Source organism: Anopheles cruzii, chromosome 3 (assembly GCF_943734635.1).
Source record: "Anopheles cruzii chromosome 3, idAnoCruzAS_RS32_06, whole genome shotgun sequence".
Taxonomy (NCBI): Eukaryota; Metazoa; Arthropoda; class Insecta; order Diptera; family Culicidae; genus Anopheles; species Anopheles cruzii.
This window is the reverse complement of record NC_069145.1, coordinates 63,690,184-63,713,399: the sequence shown is the minus strand read 5'-3', so window position 1 is coordinate 63,713,399 and position 23,216 is coordinate 63,690,184. Positions and strand designations below refer to the sequence as shown.

At 46.1% G+C, this 23,216-nt stretch overlaps 1 protein-coding gene across 1 annotated transcript; it reads left to right on the top strand.

Moving 5' to 3' along the window:
- Positions 1 to 15,102: 15,102 nt before the first annotated feature.
- On the top strand, positions 15,103 to 19,673 carry LOC128270762 (meiosis regulator and mRNA stability factor 1). Its single transcript, XM_053008180.1, has 9 exons — positions 15,103 to 15,243; positions 15,346 to 15,963; positions 16,059 to 16,734; positions 16,808 to 17,523; positions 17,592 to 18,032; positions 18,112 to 18,265; positions 18,384 to 19,276; positions 19,352 to 19,438; positions 19,560 to 19,673. Exons 1-9 carry the CDS (start codon positions 15,106 to 15,108, stop codon positions 19,671 to 19,673), a joined length of 3,837 nt encoding a protein of 1,278 aa, XP_052864140.1. The 5' UTR covers positions 15,103 to 15,105.
- The last annotated feature ends 3,543 nt before the right edge of the window (positions 19,674 to 23,216 follow it).

Below are 23,216 nucleotides of genomic sequence, written 5' to 3'. Positions count from 1 at the left end.
GTGCTCAAACACGCAAGATGGTTGTTTGATTGGACTAGTCTGCTTTCAGGCCGAAGTAAATCTTTGTTTGAGGTGTGAACGTCATCGTGTAGCGAATATTCCTGGAAAAGGATATGGGCGAGGCTCAAAATGAGCGGGAACGATTTTATGTTACGATAATCCGTGTCAATTTTCACTTGCCAGTCAATCAGTTAAGTTGATCGATTTCGTGGAAATCGGATCATGCCTTGAGTGTTGCGTAAGAAAATGGCAAGGGTTTTCGGATAATGGGTGTTTCGTTGTGGGCAGGAGAAGCCACCAACCCACCCAAGGAACGACGTTCAGAATGAAACCTGTTTTCTTAGTGTTCACTTAAACTTAGTTTTATAATTTCTAGAAAGTGATGTGTTCAATTGATTCTCTTTATAAATTTGTTAAATTTGATTTGAAGTGAGTTCTGTTCGGGTTTTTGCAATAGATTTATTTAAGTTCAAAACAAATTGAAATCTATACTCAAAGATTAAAGGTACTTAAATTCGTGAGAATATATACTTAAAATGCCTTTGATAACACAAAACCACTCAATCAATTTTCCAATCAATTCATGTACTAAACTTCTTTTCTTCGTTTTTTGTTTGTTTCTCATGAAGAATTTTGGTGAACGGTACATCTTATCATCTACAATACATCATCTTCTTACAATACATCATCCTTCTTTTTTGGTGTGTTATGTTTCATTTGTTCAAGCCAACAATTGAGAAACGTTTTGGTTGCAATTACCTTCCGATATTCAGATATGACAATTAGGTTTGCGTCAAACATCAAGCCACTCCATATGGATGATGTCTGCCAAACCGCAGCTGCAGGACCAAATGTTGGTAGCAAGTGCCATCGGCCTCTGGTTTCAAAGGGCGACATGATCGTACCACACAGCGCTACCACATTTTAAAAATACCGGAAATGGCATGCTGGAAGAACATTTAATTACACTGTAGAAAAATGTTTGCAAAGTTTCGATCACAATGAAACCAATCGAACCTGGGAACCTTGTGGCCGAAACAAAATTACATAACCTTAGTTCGTTGCCCTCACGGCAAGGAAATGTGTATGCTAACAAACCGATCACTAAAGCCAAGTTTTCTCATATTGAAGGTGCTTTTTTTATCACTTTGCTTTCCTTTTTGATGCTTTTGTTAGAACCAAACAGAATAAAGGTTTGAGCTGCAATTTGCGTACCGTAGCAACACAATAGAAGATCCACCGCATAACGATGCAATTATGCCACGCGAAAAAAGGATACAATGCTCCGACCAAAATTAAATGCAATTAACTTTTACTCCAACAATAGAGGTCGCTGTTGGTTGGAGCGAACATCTTAGCATCTTACGATGAAGCTTCGTGAGTGGAGAGACTGCGAAATCTGCCAGGAAAATTGAAAATTTTTATTCTGTGATGAGTTCGATGACATTCGCCCCATGTTTTGAGAAACAAACAATACCCAGGTTGGCATACTTTTTTGTTTCATTCACGAATTCCAAAACACTCATTATTTAGTGATCGTGAGCTGTTTTCCTAACCATGCATAACCAACCGTTAGCACGATCAAATTTATCGTTGTTTGGAGCATCTTGAAGAAAAAGGGAGCGAAGATTAAAATTAACGTAAGCCTCCAAGCCTCCATTTAAAATTTTGTTTCACGACACGATATATTAATTAACCCAGCTCAATTAACCTTGAAGTATATTATATTAGAAATTAACGCATTATTTATAAAAAACTTATAATCGGTCGAGCTACACCGACAAACTTTTTCGAAATTGAATGAATGTAAAGGTGTAACCACTTTTGTAGACCAAACGACCAACGAAATGTGTTCTTCTAGTACTAGGCTGCTCAATAAATTCGTAGCCTCGATAACAGAGGGCTACGATACGGTAACTGCTACGAGTCTAATTTTTTTTTGTCATATTGGTACACTATCCAAATGAACGTATGGAAAGTTTCATTTCAATCGGTCACTTACTTTCTTTTTTACAAGCTTTTTAGTATCGACAGTTTTTTGTCACGTCACAGTATTCTTTACAGCTGCTATGACGTCATCATTTGATGAAAAACGCTTTCCGCGCAGGATTTTTTTAGGTTTGAAAACAGATGGAAGTCGCTAGGGGCCAAATCTGGTGTATAGGGGGGATACTCCAACAATTTGAACTTTAATTCATGGATTTTTGCCATTTGTTGCACTGGGTGCATTGTTCCATTTTTAGCGAATGCGGCACCCATTTTGCAAAAATTTTTTAAGAACCCAAAACTTCAGTCAAAATACTGGTTATACTGCTCAATGAGTTGGCTAGGTCTTGTACTTAATTTCTATCAGTGATTCGACGATCTTCGAAAACGATATCCTGTATTGTTTTACGATTTCCGATGTTGTGTCAGTTTTTTTACGTTTTTGACATGAATCGCCTTGAAGGCTACTACGACCACGTCTAAACTCATAACCACCTCTTTTAACCACCTAATTAAAGGTAAAGAGTCCTTATACACTTTCAACATTCGTTCATAATTTTCCTTTGCCTTTAAACCTTCCAAAAATAAAAATTAAATCACTGCAAATACTTGATTTTTTCCATTGTAAAAAATACTGTGACATGTCGATACTAAATGGCTTGTGAAAAAAAATTTAAGCGACCGATTGAAATGAAACTTCACATACGTTCATTTGAAGAGTGTACCAATATCACAAAAAAAAATCAGGCTCGTAGCAGCGCTCTTTCTTGTCGAGGCTCCGAATTTAATGAGCAGCCTAGTAGTACTCTCAACCTCTCGCCTGTGCAATTTCGAAGTCTGAAAATTTTTCAAAGGATAAGCTGTGAATCATAAATCATCATTTCATCTCCGTCGTTAGATTACAGCACACATTGAATCATAAGCAAAAGGCTAAAAATAGCCACTATTCCAGTGTAAAAATGGCCACGTTATAGACGGTGTGCGTGGGTCAAATTGAACTCTTGCCGTATCAATCGTCAGGAAGGATGCTGCTGCCTGTACGAGCAATACACATTTTTCAACCTGACACCCGTCGCGAAATTGAAATGTAATCTAGTGAATCTGGCGCTTGCATGGCGCAACGTGTAACACAGCAGCCCTCAGCCGCGGTCCACATGCAGCAACAAGTGCGCGAACAAGTCACAAAGGATGCTCGCTCGCTGGTGAATGGATGAGGAATTGCTATATTACAATAAATTGAACACAAATCACTGGTTGGCTCAGTAAGCGGCATCGAGGACGGAACAATGGACGTGGGATGATACATTTGATATTTGTTAGCTTTCCGCATGCCAATACTTGCGTGTAGCGCAGAGCCTGAAGAGCATCGCAAACATCTCGTGCATGCTCTATCGGGACAGAGATTGACGTACCATCTTGTGGGTGGCCAGAAGAAGGGTAATCGAAGGAGGGAGGATTGCAGGCGTGGCCGGCACGGCCGAGAGTTGTACGGTTGATGCCCAGCTGGAATAGCAGCTCGGGAAATATTGACTTACTCCGGTTGTTCGAAGGCAACTTTCGAGATGGAAATGCGAAGAAGGATCTCGCATAATCCTGCGTAACAGCTTCAATCCGATTGGCCAATGCTGGCATCATAATACAAAACACTCGTGCTATCGACTGCGAGGCTACTGGATTTTTATCGACACAATTGCTCGTAATTCGAAACAAACACGTGAACGGATCGTTCAGAGAACCGCCAGTTCAAATCGCCCTAAGCAAATCTCCATAAGTATTGTACCGAGTATTTACAGCTTGTTGTTTGTTGTGCACACCTACTAATGACCATTAGGGACGATTAGGAATAAAATACCCTCATTAGTGTTAACAAAATTGTTACGCCAATTAGATTGCCCGTCTACCATCTTAATGTTACTGATAATAGTAATTTATGAGTGAATTTTACTGGAAGGGAATTTTTGTTTTTCAAACCTGAGCTAGAGATGATAAAAAGCACACTAATAAATAGAACTACACACAATTTCTGCATTTGTCATTGGCACAAATCGAACAAAACTTGTCTATTCTAAGCCGCTACTCTCCAAACTCCTATGCAGTAGTATTTTGACTCAACCAATAGTGGGATTGAAATTATTTTCTAATTGCTAAAATTCAATCATATGTTTCAAAACGCATACGTCAAGTTATGTAGGGAGCGTCTTCAAATGTATGAAACGATTGTAATAATCGTTTCTACATTTGTGGTTTTTGCTTGCTTCTCCAATAATTTGTTTAATGCGTGTGCATTGAGAACAATATTTTACATTCAAAATTAATTGCAAAAATGCATTTCGAGGACAAAACCGATACCGATGTTTGTTCTCCCTTTTCTTTTCCGGGAATACGTACAGCACCCACTTCACCAAAATGGAACATGCTTTGGCGTATGAGCAGATAAATTAAGCCTCGCCATGGTGGTTCCCAGATCATAATTGAAAAAAGCTTCCACTTCCGCCTTGACCGGGAGCGGTCCGAGGCTTCAGTTTTCAATCAGACCCACTTCCGGAAGATAAGCATCAAAACTCGCGCGGCCGGCAGAAACAAAGGCTCAGACAGAACCGAACCGTAGAAATGGTTCCCGTGAGCCAACTAAAAAGTACATTAAACTCCCTACGCCGGTGCATTGCGCATTCCATTCGGGCTCGCGAAATAGCCCAACCCCCCGACTAACCAACGCATCCCGTTCCCATCGAGCGATGGCCCGTCAATATCCGGATCCGGATATTGCGTCTAGGGCCCGAGCTGATTTAGGGAATTTGATTTTTCTACGTTTCTTCATGTTCCGTGCTCGGTTTGCGGTGTAACATAATTTCGGAATGCTATGAAGCGGTCGTTGTCCAACTCGCCTTTAACTCTGTTTCTAGGTAAATGGATTCCACGTTCGATGTGGTTTTCGTTCGTACGCCAGGAACGGAAGTGAGTTTGGCGTGAGCTTAGAACGCGTACACCGAAAATGCTGCAAAAATGTGGAAAATGCCAATAACATTCTATCCACGAAGAGTGTGTCTGAAGTGTGGTTTGATTTTGGAGATGATATTTTATCTTTTCTTCAACGCAGCGCTTCTCAGACCACCGTAAAGGATTGGTGCATTCCTCGATTAACAAAAATGTAAAAGTAATTGTTGAGCAAACTGTGGAAACGGATTGGAATCATTGTTAAGACTTAAAAAAAAAAGAATTTCTAATAACCTGAATGGGACTACGGATGGGGCAATTTATGAGAAACGCGATGACATTGATGATCTTGTTGACCATATGAATATTAGACTATTGACTCTGAGGAGAACATCATTCAACAGGAGAACAAGTTTAGGTTATTTAGTTTAGTTCCCAGCTTTAGTTCTTCGGTTTTACGTGTGTTAACTTGAAGAAGCTGAACTTCTAGTAACAATTTATGTTTCTTGAAACAAACTGTGTTAGGTGTTTGTCTCTCGCATTTATTACAACTTAATCGTTACAATAGTATATTCGATAGGCCTATCTAAACATGTGGCAAATAAGAAACGCTTAAGACTAGTTGCACTGCACTGCTGCTTACTCGGTACCGCCTCGGTACAATCGATACGATGGGCTACGATCGCATTCCGTGCGCTATCACTGGATGGGACCTCGGCACTCGGCACTTTTAATGGCGAAATTGAATTTCTGATGCCCACGGATTTCACCCACTAAAAAACACTACCACACGCACTCCTTCGGCCACCGTTGGCTAAACGTATCCAATGTCCAGAAAGCTGTCGTCCAAGGAATCGTCGGAGCCCCTCATCAGCAGGCTGCAGGAGCTGTCGGTGAGGTGGTCGTTGCTGCTACTGTTGTTGTTGGTGTCGTTGGTGGCCGTGTCCCCTAGGCTGTCGAAAAGGCTGTACGTCGTGGCGTCGGCCCCCCGTTCCAGCAGGTCACTCAGCGCGTTGATGTAGGTCTGCGCCATCTGCAGCGTTTCGAACTTGGACAGCTTGTGGTCGGGCCCGAGCGATGGGACGATCTCTCGCAACCGATCAAACGCCACGTTCAGACTGTTCATACGCTTGCGCTCGCGTGCGTTCGCCGCCAAGCGGCGTTTCTTCAGCACGGTCGGGCTGGCCGGTGGGATGGCCGCATCCTTTTTACGCTGGTCCCTTTTCATAGCGCCGGAAGACGCTTTTCGCGACTTGTACAGACGACGTGATTCGCTGGCGATCGCTGGTGACTTCCATATCCGCCCATCTGGAAGGTCCTTGCTGTATTCTGGGCTTTCCACGATATGGCACGCAGCTTGCGGGTTATCCGCAGGGCCCAAGGTAGCTCCATCCGCGGGGCCAAACAACCCAAGGGCAGTCGAGTCGATCTGTACGAACGATTCACCATCGAACGTCATGTCGGTGTACGACAGACCGTAGCTGTTACTGTGCTCGGCGCCGGAGATCGAAGGGCTGGTCCCAGCGGACGAGGCACTGTAGCTGCTACTGTGGCACAGTGAGCTCTCCATCGGTAGGTAGTTCGGAAGGTACGCACCATCGGCAGCCATCGAGGACATCGGCACGTACGAGCTCAATCTCTCGATCCCCATCGTCGTGTAGCGTTCCATCACGTTCGGGCACGCTCCTGTGGAGGTCAACGGTACCGCTGAACTATTAGCACTGCACGGCGGCACGGCGAACGACCACTGTTTCGTCTGCACTGGATGGGCGTCCGGAGCGTACTGTTCCGGCATGTGAGACCACAGGCGGATCGTCCAGGATCGTCGCCCCCTTCCTTAAAGGATCACAAACGGGGCACCGGATCCAGTGCGATCCTCTATCGCGCGAGGGTTTCCCGTTTTTCATGACGCCGGCAACCCCTCACTCGATCGGGGCTGGTATCTAGGGCGTGCGGCGACCACAGCACGAGGAGGGCTCGGGAGGACACCAATAAAAACAGCAGCATAATTTATAGCACGTGCGTACCGGGGAAAAGGGAGAGCGATAAAATAAAGGGACGCAAAGGGCCATAGATGGGAGGAGGGGAAATGACCACTCGAATTGATCTAATTGTAGGTAGCCCTCGGAATGGCTAGTGAAACAATATTTTGATCTTGTTCATTAATATCAATGGTTCTTCAGTGACATAGGAGGCCATGGCCACGGTCCTCAAATCATAGCTCTTCAAAACCCACACCAACGTCGATTTGTAGCATTTTGGGAGCGTTACTCGGATGCAATCGATTTCCTGAATCGATTTTCCTGTCAACAATGTTTTGCAATCACAAGAAGCTTCCCTACTTCAAACTTCATTCATCGTACTTCGATCGACATCGGTCTCGATGTGGAATCATTCCAGTTTGGCAAACAACTCCAATCGCAGAACCAATTGGAATGGAGAGGAAATATAATCCATTTACTTCCGCCCGTTTAGCGAGACAAAATTTTAATCTTCCTTCCGGCGCTGATTCTTGCCCGAGTCGTTAGACAACGTTTTGCGTCCGACTCGCCCACAGCTGCGAACAAGTCGCGACAGAAGTGGGCGAAAAAAGCGTTCTACAGATAATCGCATTAGATGGTCGCGTTCTTGTGCCGAGAAGAGTGCTGAAAGTGTGAGTTTTTCGCCCAAAACTTTATCGCCCCATCAGCAACGAAAACAATAACAACTCTGTGGATCGCAATAAGATGGCGGATCGGATTGCGGTGCACCTAATCCTTCGGCTTACGCGGTGATTTTCGATCAGAAAAACAATGACAATATGACAGCGAATGTGTTTTGCTTCCTTTCTTTCTCTGGCCCACACGTACGGCGTCTGGATCCGGCCACCGACACGGTACCGTTTTGGGTGGATTTGGGTGGATAAAGCTCTTCAGAAAGAAATGCCCGGCGAGCTGGTTCTTCTGCCGAGTGTTACGACTCGGTGGTTTGCACCTTCATTATTCAACTTCATTAGGCGCCTTTTAATCATTTCGGATTTCCACTTCAGATGGAGGATTTCCACTCATAAATACGTAACGAGTGCGAGAGTTCCACTTGATTGTGCAGAATCCAATTTGAAGTCGGTGGTCATTTTGAGGTTTCGGGTGAGATTCCGGTTCCGAAGTCATTGGCCGGCCACCGCGAGTAAACTGATCTGAAATGGCCCCGATGCGCCAACCAATTGTGCGTCCTTCCGTCCAGACATCCTTGGACGGCTTCTCATGTATAATAAATTCCTAGTAATATTAATGAACCCTCCAGAAAGTGGCGAGCGTTTTTTTGTGAACTTTCTCGTCCTTATCGCCTGATGATCAAAGCACCGAATAAAGAAGCCTCGTGTACAAAGAGTGCCTCGTCGCGTGTGTTGGTTTTTTCTTTTCCTTACACTTTTTTGCGTTTTCAGTGGTCAGCGTCGAGTTTCCTCGCGCCAAGGTGTTCCTATCGTCCGTCCAGTCTCTTTCTTGAGGGGTCCGTTTCGAAAATCCTTCCCCCCAAACCGAAAGGAGCTCCATCACCGAGCGTTGAACCGTCCGTTGATTCCGATTCGGAACCGGAACATCTGTCTTTTCTGCCCTGCCCGAGGATCTTATACTTCCACGCTACACCCGCTTCAAGGCACTGCACACATCCTTGCGCGGACGGTATTCGACCAAAGAAGTGTTCCGTTTTATTTTGTTGTAATCCTGCTTCTTTTTGGCTCGTGCCGGAACGTGCCCTATAGAGCGGTAGGTGTTAACTGCTGCCGGCAGCAGCAAAGTTGCGAGAGGGCAATGTTTCTGTTTGGTCTTTGCGCTGATCATGCGATCAACGGAATTCCGTTGAGTGTAAAGATCTTTGTACACTTTGTTTTGCTCTACACGCCCGGGGGAGTTAGTTGTCGTGCCGTGCCAACATTTTCGTCGGCTTGGTTAGGTTGTAGTTCCTTTCCGCGACTGGTGGAATTTTCATCGGAAATTGAAGTTCTTAAATTAATTTTACTTAAAGAATTTTGAACCTTTTAGTAGAAATATTTTAAGATGGGAGCACAATTTTAATTAAAGGACTACATTCTAGTTTGTGAATGTATTATAAGGATCAATAAGATCCTTAAGAGAATGAGGAATTAAAAGGGAGAGGTATTAGAAAACAAAGATTAGTAAAGAAAGACTTTGAAGAACTTTGGATTTCTAAGTTCACCATAAGATATGCAATGAGAATCCATTGCCGTTATCTTTTGAGTGGTGCTCTCTTAAAACGCATTTCAATTATGATGCAGTACTCCAGGAGGCATTTTAGCAAAACTTATTAAGATCCAATCATCGATCAAAGAATTCAAATTCATTACTGTTACTAAACTTCACTAATCTGTGCGTGGCCTATGAATTGTAAAGTGTTTGGATTTTACAATACTTTTTTCAAATTCTGTCCAAAATAGATTCAAATAGCGTTCGATATCCGGTCCGGATTCGAGGTTGACACGTGTTAACCCACATTTATTAACCCTCGCCTTACAAACGGCTCTTTGTATGGGTATGTGAAAGCTAATTGTCGGGTGGTGAGTAGCGAGTTTTCGGGCTGATCCCTAACGGCGACTGTCAGCCAAACCACAATCCACCAATTATGAATCGGCGCTTCAGAATCCATCAACCGTCTAGGTATTTGGAACGCCTGCCGTTAGGGTCGCAGGATGAACCATGTCTTTACGAATGTTTTCATCCTGTTTACATTCACGCGCCGATACACCGCGATCGGTTGGCGTGGGAGTAAATATAATAGCGACGGAATTCGCCCGTAACATCTGCAGATCGTCCGGCCAGAGCAGTGTCCTACGTGGGCTCGTGCGGGATCATAAATTTTCAATTTCCATGACGGCAAATTCAATTATCGACGACAGTTTTACAATCAATCAATACCTTCCGGCTATCGATATACACGGTGGGGGCGATCAAAGGCTGCTCCTGTGCGCGCGGGATTGATGACAGGTAATGAACCATATCGAACAGACGGCAGAAGTGCGGGCCGGTGGCAGATCTCCCTCGCAGCACTGAAACGAGACCAAATGTCGGGTCGGTTTCGAGGATCGTACGTCCGACCGAGGGGTGCTAGGCGCGTGTGCCGCCGGACAACGCTCGTCAACCGTTTGTTACTGAACCCTATGATTTTTGGACGACCTGACTCGCAACTGACTTGTCTGTAGAGTCGCCTGTCGCCTGTCGTGGCCCCGGCTCGGATGCGCTCGTCGTCCGGCCGATCCTGATCGCGATCGTGACCTGCGCGGGGAACGTGCTGACCAACTGTTATCCGACTAGCTGTGGAAGGCGAGCGTGCCGAGGAAGAGCAATAGAACCCCTCGGAGGGATAATTAAGACCCCGAGGTGGGCCCGAAAGCCGTTGAGGGTGCTCCGTTCCGCTCCAGTGACGAGGATATGCGATGCGCATAGTGCACCATCAACCATAACGATCGCTATCCTCGCAGGATCTTCCAGCGAGGATTCGGCTCCTTGTTCCTCGCTCACGCGCGTGTGCTTTTTGTATCTCTCTTCTCAGTTCTTCCTCTCAGTTCCTTTCTCTGTTGATCTTCTTGCGGCTGATGGGGTGTAAATATTAGATTTTACAGTAAGAAAAGTACCATAAGGACGAAAACCTAAGGTGAATTATGGGGCGCACGTCGTAATGAAGCTTTCATTAGGAAAACTGAAGACGCCGGCAGCTGCCAAATGCATGTGCGGTACCATTGGGTGCACAATTGAATATTCATAGCCTCGCTGGCTTTTTATGCTCCGATGAGCATTGCCGTTACACTGCAGTAAGCTTATAAGGAGTTGTTTTTAACTGGAAACAAGTCTTTAAGTTATTTTTGAACTATCCAATGAAACACATTAGAAACATTAGAAAAATGCGATGTATTTTAAAGTAATGTATTAAAACTCCTTTTTCAAATGTTGATCCCTTTTCCATAGTGCTGGAATTGAAAATGCTTCGTATGCACCTTAAGTTCCGACTACCGGAACAATTTACACCTCAAATTATTACAAATCAGCACAGTATCAATCATTCTTCGAGGACGCGAATTATGGGTCTCGTTGAGCACCAAAGTGTAAACAGGAGGTTGGCTTATCATTGAACAACTGAGAGCTGTACAAAACAAATTCCAAATCGAATTATGCTGAATTACGGTGGCTCAACGTTTCACAATCTCGAATCTCGTGAAAATCGAACCACTGTCCTCTTGACTGCTCGGCCACATACGTCAATACTCTCGACTGCTAACCTTACAATCCGACCGTTTTATGGACACTTTTGTAGCGATCAAATTGGAATGTTTATCGAACTCCCACGCAGCACCCACTTCGAATCGCCCGGGTACAATTCGTCTGACATCCAAGTTCATGAATAATTGAACACTTTCCTGAAGGCTGAAGGTTGTGCCCGAGCTGTGCACCCAGCATCCTGGTTTCAGACACCGAATATCGATGGACCGTTGTCAGTTTGGTCCCCGAAATTGTGTTTAAAAAATGCTCTTCTGTAACTCGCGTTCGGAATGCCGTGTTGTGTCGAAAGGATGCCTGGCGGGCTGCTATAGTTCGGGGCGTAACAAGGATTTCTTTTGGCTTTCCTCTTTTTCGAGGAGATAGAAAACGAAAGCTCTCAAAAGCTAGAAAGTGTCGCTCCCGAAGCAAATCTCCAATTCCATTTCGTGGCCGTTCTATCTTGATCGATTACAAGCGAAGCCAATAAAACTCTAATCAGTTTCTTTGGAGTTTGATAGCTCCTCCGGCCCTATCGAATCGAAACGAACTCAACGAAGCATTACTTGATGGCTCGTGTCGAAGCCGTAGTCAGGGACGAAATTAACCAGATCGAATTGCACGATAAACACGAGCCAAATGGACCCCTTTTCCGAGCGGTCGGTTCACGAAGTTTCCCTGTTTGCACCCTTTAGTAAATTAGCAGACCGGAACTGGGGTCAGAAAATGAAGAAGTGGGGGAAAACCGAGGATCCGAACGCGTGCCGCTGTTTTCGAGGCCAGTTTATTTTGCCTTTCAATTCGGATGGGTAGGATGACCAGCGAAGGCTGTCGGTGGTAATGCTATCGCCAGTCGCGCGTATAATTTATGCTCTCGAAGCTGTGCACCCGGTTGCACCGTTTGCTGTAGAACCATCAACGAGGATGTATGTTAGCTTCGGGAAAAGTTCCTATATAAACTAAAGATCGTAGAAGGAAGAAGGAATTAGCTTAGAAAATAAGTTTATGGTAAAAAACATATTTCATATCTTCAATTAAATTTGTTCGTTAAATTAAAAAAAAGTTTTTGAATGAAACGAATATAGCAAGGCCAGTGGATATTCAAAAATATGATTGAATACGTATAAGTAGATATTGAACAAACTGCTTAAGATTCGACAGACGACCAGACATCGACATAGTTGTGTTTTGTTTTTAGTCTATGAAATAAATGAAAAATGTTATTTTCTCGAGACACAATGAAATGTGTTTTAGTTGTTTAGTTGTTGAGTAATGCAAACTGAACATTACTGAATTTTAACCTGTGCAAGCAAATTAATTTGTGATGTCTATTATGCTGTTTCGTCTGTGTGCCATTAACGTGTACATTAATTTTTTAAAGTAGCAAAATATGACTTGTAGATCAACCAAAGCTCGCTGTAAAAAAGGTTCCAATTTAGTAGTACTTGAACGGTCACCATTAATAGACTCGTTCTATTTCCCAAGTACACAGATTGTGATCTACCGACGGAAACTTTTAGGAAATAGATATTCTAATTACGGAACAATCAAAATCACTCTGTCGGAGATGGCGGTCGCCGGTTTGAAGTGCCTAGATTGTTGCATGGGAAACAAATATTGTTCCACGGATCCTATCGAACGGAGCTTAGCCGAAAGCGCCCGTAATCGCCGCCGCTCGGTAGGGGGCCCGTAAGCAACACATCTTCATCAGACCGCCGATCTTGGTGGGTTCCAATAGATTTTGATTAATTCACCGGAACTCCTACAAACCACAAGTGCGAAGGAGGGATTCGAAAATCAATAGATGGGCGAGGCGATAAGCGCCCACCGCCGAAAGGCTGGAAAACCGTAAGTCACCATGCACACAGACACACACACGCATAGCCGGATCAGGTCGGAACCTTTGTTGAGACGTAGCGGGTTGCGCCCCGAAACTGACCACCTTGGCGAGGAGGCCCGAGATGGATCAGTGCGCTCTGCAAACAACGCTGCCAGCAAATGCGGTCCCCGGAAGAAATCGCCACGGGAAGCTGCGGTTTCTAACTGACCGCCCGGTTCGGCCGACGCAGATCAAAGAGAGCAGCGCATTATGTGGCGTTAAATTGTTGATAGTTTCGGCAGATTATCGCCCCTAATGAAGCAATGAACAATTGGAAACCTAATACCGCACCGAGGTGGCGAAGTATAATGAAAACGAGGACCAGACCAGACCGCAAGGTGCGCCACGGATAGTTATGATGTGATATGCCCGCTAATGGCAACATTATGCTCGCACCGTCAGTCATGATGAAGATTTCTCACACGGCTTGAGAGGAGCCACTTCGACGGCGGTTGTTTAGGGTTGTCGGCGATCGAAACAATGCACGAGTGACGTGCAGGGTAAGCGCAGCAACAAGCTTTGATGACTTCATTTAGTAGGTCGCGAGGGTCAACTCTTCGGCCACATTCTGGGGCGGATTGTGTTAGCCGTCCAGCTCCAAAGCAAGCCGAAGGAAGGATGCCAATCACTGTGGCTCGTGCCATAAATCTGGGTCGGCCACTAGAGACTACTAGATAAAAAAGGCCATAAGTTTGTTGCGAAACGGGATCGCCGATATGTTCCGCGCGATGTGAAATGGCTTTCGTTCGTTGCAAGATACGAATTAGCTGGGGGCTACAGGTTTTGTTAAAAACTAACTACCTTCGAAAAATACCTTTGAATAGATTTCGAACTCTTGGGGAATTCGGGAATAAGAAAAAAAACTTCCTATTTCGAACTAGCATAGCAACTGCTTCTTTAAAAGTTAGAAAGAGCGTAACAAGTTCATTAAAAAATTGAAAAATGAAAGACGCAATTTTCCATTTATTGGCGACTACAGAAAATATGCCGTATCAAAATATACTGAAAATAAAAGCGTAAGCGTGTTTATTCGAATCATATTTTGTTTGGAAAATTTTAGGAACAATTCGTTAAGCAGACACACACGGAGTGTTTATTGCATCAAGTGTTGCTACTCTCGCTCAATAGTTCAATCGTCACACGACTTCACACAAACATCCCATTTTTTAATCTCCAATTTAGGAATTTATTTCGCACTCGGTATTCGATATTAGATCAGTGACCAGTGGGTCTTTTCAATCTGTCCCGAATTCAGTTGGCCCAATCCTTCCAGTAACCTTCCAGTCTCGGTGTGAAGGATAACGGATCGGCGATAACGGACGCCCGGGATACCGTTGCTCGGGCTCGGGCATTGCTTCGCCGGCAGTCACAAGAGCAACTACGTGTGCGTGGCCTGCATTTAGTTAAACTATTTTAATGCGTTTTTTAATTGTCTATTTAAGTTGATCAGTTTTACACAACCTCCTATCCTCTGTCTTCCCGGTGTTAACTGCGTTGTGGTTCTCGTTCGATCAACCTGTGTTCTTTGAGTGATAGTTATCCGGAATTGTGTCACTGTTCACTGTCGTGTGGCAAAGCTTGAGATTTTGCACTTCTAGTTTCTGTAGGCGTTTCGGTTGTTAGATTTTTTTCGTTGTTGCTCAATAGCGGCACGGTATCTGCCTCAAAAATAACATTTTAATTCCGTTCGTCCTACGAGTAACCGGTTCCGTTTTGGTCTTTGTTTGAGAAACGGTGTTGTGCAGAGTGCATCTGGAATTGTGATTTTGTCTCATCCAGATCTGTGAGCGAGCACTAAGCTTCTATTTAGTGAACTTAACATTACACACTTTCGTTTACATCCGTACACGAAATAAGCGTATTGAGAGGACGTTTACCCCACCGGTCGCAGCGTACGTAAGCTGGGTGACGCTTTCGCATGGCGTCCCTAAAATGGCGCCGGGCCCTGCTGAATTCTGCTCAACCGGCAATTGATCACCATCTTTTTATTGCAGCCTGTGATTCCAAGAGCTCCTATACCTCCAACCATATTCACCGTGTGTGACCATGAACAACAGCATGACGAACAGTTTCTACGAGATGAGGTCCTTTCCGGACCTGGTAGCCAACTTGGCAGCGGAAGGTGCCAAGATGTACAACACTAGGCAGTCGTACAACGGCCAAATGGGTTATAATATGAAGCTTTATAACTATCAGGTCAGTCAGGCTAGGTGATACTCCATTCCCCAAAAATACAATTTTTTCTCAATTTTGCTACCAATTTTCGGGACTCCGGGTTCGTCCTACATTTGGCTACAGTCTGCGCCGTATGTATCGCAGGTGTACGGCAACTGCCACCCGAAGCAGCGCTACACCCCGTATCCCAATCGCAACTACGGAGGCTTGAGCGGAGGGCCTAGCAACGGTAGTGCACCCAGTAGCATTAACCAAAGCAACCTTTGTCCGCCGAATCATCTAGTGCAGCCTTCATTCCCGCCAGGAAGCGGTAGCTTTCAGGCGGTTTCAAACAAGTCGCTGAACTCGTCGCTCAACAGTAGCGGTTCCGATTCGGGCAAGAACTCGACGTTCTACAGCAATAACACTAGCGGCTGCAGTAGCCCCCATCAGAGCAACTACTCGACCGATAGCTTGTGTACCGGCAGCAGTAACGGTCACAATAGCAGCGCCATGAACACGAGCGGACCGGGGCCGAGTTTGAGCTCGGTGCTGTCGGCATCGGTCCCTCCGGCCGAGCAGACAGCCACCGATCGCGAACAGAAGGAAGCAATCACGCTGCAGATCAGCAATCTCGATGGCACAATTGATGAGCACCGAATGCACCAGTATCTGTTGTGTCAGCTCGAACCGATTACGCCGGTTATATCGCTCACCATCGAAAGCCCTTCGCTGGCGAAGGTGAAGGTTCCGTCGGCACAGGTAACTCGTCGGCAACTCCAGCGCCCATTTGGCACCCAGGGCATTGTTATTTTACTGCATCTCTCTCTCTCCCTCTGCACTGGTGACTTTTGCAGTGTGCCAAACACGTTGTGGCCAATCTGCATCGCAAAAAGATCGGCCACAAGCGTATGGTTGTGTCGTACATCAAAGATCCGTCATCGGCCGAATCGTCGGCGCTGCGTTGCCAGGTGGCCGGTCTGCTGAACGATGTCCCGTTCTACAGCTTGCCGATCAATCGGTTCCGGGAGCTGTTTCAATCGCGCTTCAAGTCGTCGATTAACGTGCTAGATCTGTACCGAATGCAGGACGTGTGCACGATCACGACCGACAAAAACGAGGAGAAGTACATCTCGCTGCAACCGGAGCTGGTCGACACGCTCCGGAACAACCCGCTGGTCGAGACGTCTCAGCACAGTGTTCCGTACTGTATGTACCACTTCAAGCAGAAGAAGGAGAAGGGCTGGGCCGAGCAGGAGATTGAGCCACTACCGAGCGTAATGATTGGGATCACGCAGCTGCAGGCGCTGGTGTACTCGCTGCTAAAGTCTCACAAGAACGACATCCCGGTGGCCAGCATACTGTACTGCATCGAGCACGAGCTGCAGGCGAAAATCGTGCCCAACGAGAACGGTGTTCCGCTCGAGCATCTGCTGTGCTGCATCCGCGGAGTGCAGATCACGCACAACAGCTTCGGCATCAAGGTGATCTCCTGGCTGGACCACGAGCTTAACTCTACCAAAGACAACGATGGTGAGTCCGCAGTGTACTGGTAGGACACCTTCTTTACCTCACGCTGACCGTGCACATTTGGCTTCGCCCGTAGATGCGTGGTCCGTGAATATGCGCTACATGCCCGTGAGTCCCTCGAACGAGTTCCTGCAGCAGATCTCCCGCGAGGTGGTGGAACTGATCAAAATGTCACCGAAATCGACGATGCGCTTCACGCGCTTCATCCCGGCCTACCACGGTCACTTCGGGAAGCAGTGCCGGGTGGCGGACTACGGCTACACCAGACTGATCGAGCTGTTCGAGGCACTCTCACCGGTGGTGCAAGTGATGGGAGACGGCGAAAACCGTCACATCACGTTGACCCACCGCACGCAGATCCGGCGCTTCACGAACGACCTGCTGAAGATCTTGCGCGGTCGCCCCAGCAAGTCGCTACTGCTGTCCCAGCTGCCGATGATGTTCTCGCTGGCCCAGAACCGGCTGTTCGATGTGACCGACTACGGGGTGTGCGAACTGTACGACATCGTTGATGGGTTGATCTACAGCAACTCGATCGTGTCGAAGGCGTGCAACGACAACGACTTGCTCATCTCGATCGTCAAGCGTAAACAAACCGCAGCGGAGATGGAGAAAACGTGCGTCTTTGCCGGCGAAGCGGTGGAACTGTTCCGGAAGGCACCGCAGTTCTCGATCCTGTTCAAAAAGTTTGTCCGCTCGTACCACTACCACTTCGGTTACCAGTGCCGGCTCAGTGATTACGGATTTATGAAGCTGTCCGACCTGCTCGAAGCACTCGGTGGACTCATTGAGGTTTTGTTGCCGTGGTAGAGGAGCCAGTGGTCCTGCCGGACTGATTGCCTATCGATCGATACTTTCAGATGGAACAGAGCAACGACGAAGATCGGAAGACGTACCTTAACTATCACGTGGCGCTGAGAATATTCGCTGAGCAGGTGCAGGAGATCATCAGCCACTGCACGGGAAGCTCCAGCACCATGGTGCGGCTCAGCGGGATCCTGAACGTGCACAAGAACAAGTACGGATACCAGTTGCAGCCGAGTTCGCTCGGATTTAGCACCATGTTCGATGCCATGCGGGCCCTACCGTACACGGACATCTTTGAGTCCGGCGGCGACTACATGGTGGTGTCCCACTTGGACGACTCGGCCTTCCGGATGCGCACTTACGCCGTGTGCGTCGTGCTGATCGCCTCCCAGAAGGACCGCGTGCCGGTGATGGAGTTGGTGCGTGACTATCAGCAGCGCTTTAAGGAGTGCTTGACCGAGAAGCAAATTGCGAGCATGAAACACGCCGTCATGGTAGGAAATGTTCCCCGTTTACTCCTCAAATGCCTCGCTTAACTCGGACACGGAACCGTTTTCTGTGATTTGCTTGCAGATGGAAATGGATAAGGGTTCTCCGACGGTGACAATGACACCGCTGATGAAGTTTGTCCTACGTCTGGTCCAAGTTGTGAAGCAGCGAGCGCCGATCAACGTGTGCGATCTGAAGCAAACCTTGGGCGTATCTTTGAGGACGTGTTTTGAATTCGGTAATTGCCAGTCGTTCCTCGAGAGGACCGTGATATTACGACACAGACACGAGACAGGCGAATCGCATCGAATTTGAGCGAAATATTAATTACTTTTGTTCCCCGTTCGGCTCGGCAGGGTTCCCGAATCTGTCGTCCGTTATCAACGCATTTCCGGATGTGTTTGTAGCGAACAATATGGCTTGCATTCACGAGCGGAGCTACATCGAGCTGAACCGTGACTGCATCCTCGCGAAAGTATGTGTTGACGTTGAAGATCGTCCTTCGACGGCTGCCCCACTATCCGATGGTGGCGCGAATGAAAACGTGAAACCACCGACCGTAGACTATCGTCTCCGGCCTGTGCTGGCCGCATCGGCCGGTCCGAACCCGGTGGCTACCGAGCCCGCTTGGCGTAACCACGTTTACCCGCCACCGCAGCAGTCGCTCCTGAATCCGATTGCTTCGAAAGGGCTGCAGCTACCCCCGGGACCTCCCCAGCTTCATCACGGATCGGTGGGTCTGCCGATGCAACCTTTGCAACCGATGCAGCAGTTCCACCAACAGCAACGCCCTCTACTGAATCCATATTACGCCAATAACCAGACTCCCAACATGGATCTGGCCCACTGGTACGCCGGTACGGGCTCTCTGTCGATGCCTGCAAACGGCACCGCTGGGTTCAACAAAGAAAATAACTGCCCCAACGTCTACGGTGGTGTTGTGCAAAGTCAGGCGGCGCTGCCATCAGACTCTCAAGCCAAGCCGGGCCTACCGGTACAGGGCCAAGATTTGCTTCCGCTCGCGTTTCAAACGAGCTGCACATTGCAGCCCTCCGGTAATGAGAATTGCTTCGCGGCACTTCAACCGCAGAGTGTTGCCGGAAGTGCCACCACCGGGCGCCAACCACGTCGAACTCAGCTCTGGAATGATGCGACCAACTTGACGTCGTTGTACAGCAAACGGAAGGCGCTCGTAGAGCTGATTGCGAAAAATTGCGTGCCTCCGAAACCGGACACTCCGCCAGCGATGGTACGTTTGGAGACATCGCTCCTGTCAATTCATGTACCGTCTCTTATTGCTTCATCCGGCTTTTTTGATTCCCAGAATCTTCCCTTCTGGCTCGATCCAACATGGGCCAGCTCGTTGTCCCCTCTGGATAGCTTCTCGATGTGCACCGATCCTGACAAGTTGGTAAGCAATCGCGGCATCGATCGCCATTTTCAGCCGATCGATCAGTAGCTCGGCATAATTTGACAGCATCGCTCTTTGCTCTAATCTATGTTCTTCGCTTCGTACACCAATCCGACGGCAGCTTAACATCTCGATCCCGGAGCTGAAGACGCTCAGCAATCTGCCGCCACTCGATACGCCGAATATCCTGCTGCCGGAGAAGAAACCGATCTTCACCTTCGATCAAGATAAGTAGCACGGAGGACGTAGGAGCGACTTGAACCCGGCACAGAAGAGCCCTCCCGGGGGAATAGGATTTTTTTGTGGAAGAATGGTGTGATCGTTGGCATGGCGGTGTACGGTGTCGATTAGCTTTTACTTCCCGATGATGAGAACTCAACCCGTGATATTAGTCGTGATTAGAAGAACCATACTTAGGTAGTTAATGAACTCAATCCAAAGCGTTCCAAGAAACGACACGCAAACGTAGTTCAGTAGCGTAGTTTCCAGTAGAGCCTGCCATAATCGTAAGACTATTTATACATTTAAGTTAAAAGGTTTACCGTTCTAAATTATTACATTGTTAGCACGGAGATGGAAGTGCGGACGATAGGAGTGCGTTGTTGCCGAACGAACGTGCTCTATTGTGTAGCAGTAAGGATGGAAGCGAAGCGAAGGCGAAGGTCACGACTCACAAGGCAGGGCGTGAAGAACACTAAAGTGAAAGAAGTCTTCGGTCCGAAACGCTTTTCTGGCTAAAAGTGTCATTTTTGGAACGGGAAGATCAACTGTGATTTGTCCAAGAGAAGTCGAACGTATACTGCCGGTGTAGAGTGTATCGTGATCGTTGTGGCGGATGTAAGATGTATGATCAGTACTTTTTTTTACAAAAAGATTAGACTTAATAGCGGGCTACATTACAAAAAAGAGGAGATTACAATTAACCGTATGTTTGATTTGCTGCTATTTTATAATGATATTTTTTAAAGCGTAATTGTTGCGTAGTTGCGTAACGTGAAACATTGCATAAACCTAAGCGTTATTAATATCTTTAATTGTAAGCCCGAAACAGTTAGAGTATCGATGATCACTATCACTTCTGTTTCAACGTTATTGATTGCATGCATAAAATAAGCTACATTGTTTAATTAAGCTTCCGTTAACGCCATAAACAAATGTTACAACCAATTGTTAAGTTTCGTTAGAAATTCGTTAACCACCGTAACATTAAGCATTTCTGTCTGTTATAATAAAAACATATTTTTATTTCAAAAGTGAACGCTTTGGAAAGTTTGAATGCTTTAAGAAAGTTATCTTGGACCTGGAAGCAACTATTTCGAATGTAACTATGTTATCAAAAAAGTGTCGTCCTAACCGACGGTGCGGCAATGAAACTCGTCCTATGGCGGGCCATCTGAAATCTGGAAGATGCTTTATGGTTTTGCTTCTCGATTCCAAACGCGCACCCATGGGTCGCGGAATGTCCCCAAGGGATGCCATTTTCGTCTCGACGCCACCAACCAAAAAAAGCGTCAAGATCTTCCTCGTCTCATCGGAAACCATTGACGAGCGTGGCGTCGAGGGCGCTGACTAATGCACCCCTTGCGCAGTACCGTTTCTAGCGCCGACCACTCCGATCTCCATTCCGATGCCCATAGAAGGAAACCGAAAACCAACCGGGGGCCCCGGCGTAAGGTGGAACGATCCTCCGGACGTCGAAGGTTAATTAAAAATCAAAATTATTTAAATTGCGTTCTTATGAGTTATTAATTTCATTCCTTTTCCGTGTTTGGTGCGAATCCTTCGCATCGATTGTTCGGTTCAGAGCAAAGAAAACAAACGATCCCCGATGGTCCTTCTCATTCGTCACTCTCCCTTTCTCTCGCGGTCTGTTCGTTTTGCTTCTCCTTCTGTCCTTCGCACTTTTTCTCTGTTGCCATATCTCGGTTTGGGTTACCCCAAAAGTATGTTCCATCTCGAGTTCAGTATCTCTAAACATTGACGATTGTTTTTCATAAATAAATATGTTTCTTCTCTGGTTACTAACAATCGATTACTTTACTATCCATACATTATTTTTGTTGATTATAAAATTCCCCATGTTTTCCTCGTAGTTACTGATAGTGTACATTTTTTTCCTTCCGATCAGCAGCGACCGCGAATGAGCGATCAGCAGAGACCGTGCTAAGCGATGTTTAGCCCATTTTCTGGATTAAACCTTCTAGTTAACCATTAATCTATTAATTGCAAACGATGGAAATGACAACATCTAACACCTCAACTTCAACATTTGACACTTAGCACCTAGTAGCAGCACTTTGTAACAAGCAGAAATGGAATGTAATTGCTAATTGTAATTATTTGGAATGTTTTTTGCTAAATATAACCGAAGTAAAATGTTAAGCTTACATTCAAAGAAAGGATAATTTACTTTCGGGACGACCCAATATTTGACGCGTGCATCGCATCCCGTCATCGTCGCTCGGTCCTTTACTGACTTATCCTTTCGAGGAGCTCTCTCGCTTGACGTTATGGTCACGATCGAAGCGAGTTATTTTGTATTTCTGTAAGGTTCCGTATTTTCGTTTTTGTTACGCATTATATGCCTTCCTGGCAGCACCCATCGGTCGATGGCGATGGATTGTGGAAATGTGATAAGTCTCGCTAAAATTACTCCACTGTCTGGTCTTTAGAAGCTTCCGATGGCAGCGATAGGCGCTGCATTCCGAGCGCGTAAAGCAACTACCGTTTGTCGTTATGAATTTATTAACTGCCCCGCGTCGAACTTCGATGGTTCGAAAAAATTCTTCGATGGTGGCGTCTCGCTCAATGCAACTCAACTGCGACTGTTTGATGCGGTAAAAAGCGCGATGAATTGGTTGTATTGATCAAAGAAGAAACTGCCACACGATGCGTAAAGCACCCATCAAAAGAAAAAAAATTACAATCACCAAACCTAATATGACTTGATTAACAATGATTTTTTATTGAAAACTAGTGGTTTTCGTGAGAACAAAACGTTCAAATCCCACAAAATGCTCGCACATCAATTGAGAAGCGAATGTTGAATGAGTCGAACGGCAAATGACTACATCGAAAGGTGTTTAATCTGATAATTTCAATCCGACAATTATGCACGGTCAGGACTCCACTACTATTCAAACAAGTACCCACGCCCACACATTTCATAATAACCTCCTGCATGAGTGGCCATCTATCGCTAGATGTGGGATGTAGCGGTGTCACCGGAATAGCCTCCCGGCAACTGATGCTTTAGAATTTTCCCTTCGCCCTTCGCACTAGAAAATGGTTCAAAGAATTGAAGGTCACTTCGTCTGTGCTGCCCATCGCGATGAAATGCACATTTTCCGAAACCAACTCTAATCTGCACTTCGATGGAAACGATGAATGAATAATGGAGCGAACAGTGCTACCAGTTCGGAAGGTAGAAAAAAAGTTGTCTAATGTTTGAACAACCAAATGGCCCGGATCGGGTCACGAGAAGTACTTGTGCAAATACTATATGCCGTTGAATGCTTTCACTCGCTAATAATCCGCAATCGTTCGATTCATATCAGCTAGCAAATGCAATTGGACTGCGGGAACAAGATAAATAGTTGCTACCACGACTGTCGTTTATATTCATATTGGCAAACCGCAAAAATGTTGAATTTTATGAAAATAAATATTTTACTCCACGAAAGGAGAGTTCCTAGCCCACGTCTGGTTCAGATTTGCCTATTTGCCAACCTATCAAATAATCGCACAGAATCGGTCACACTTGTTTGTACGACCCTTC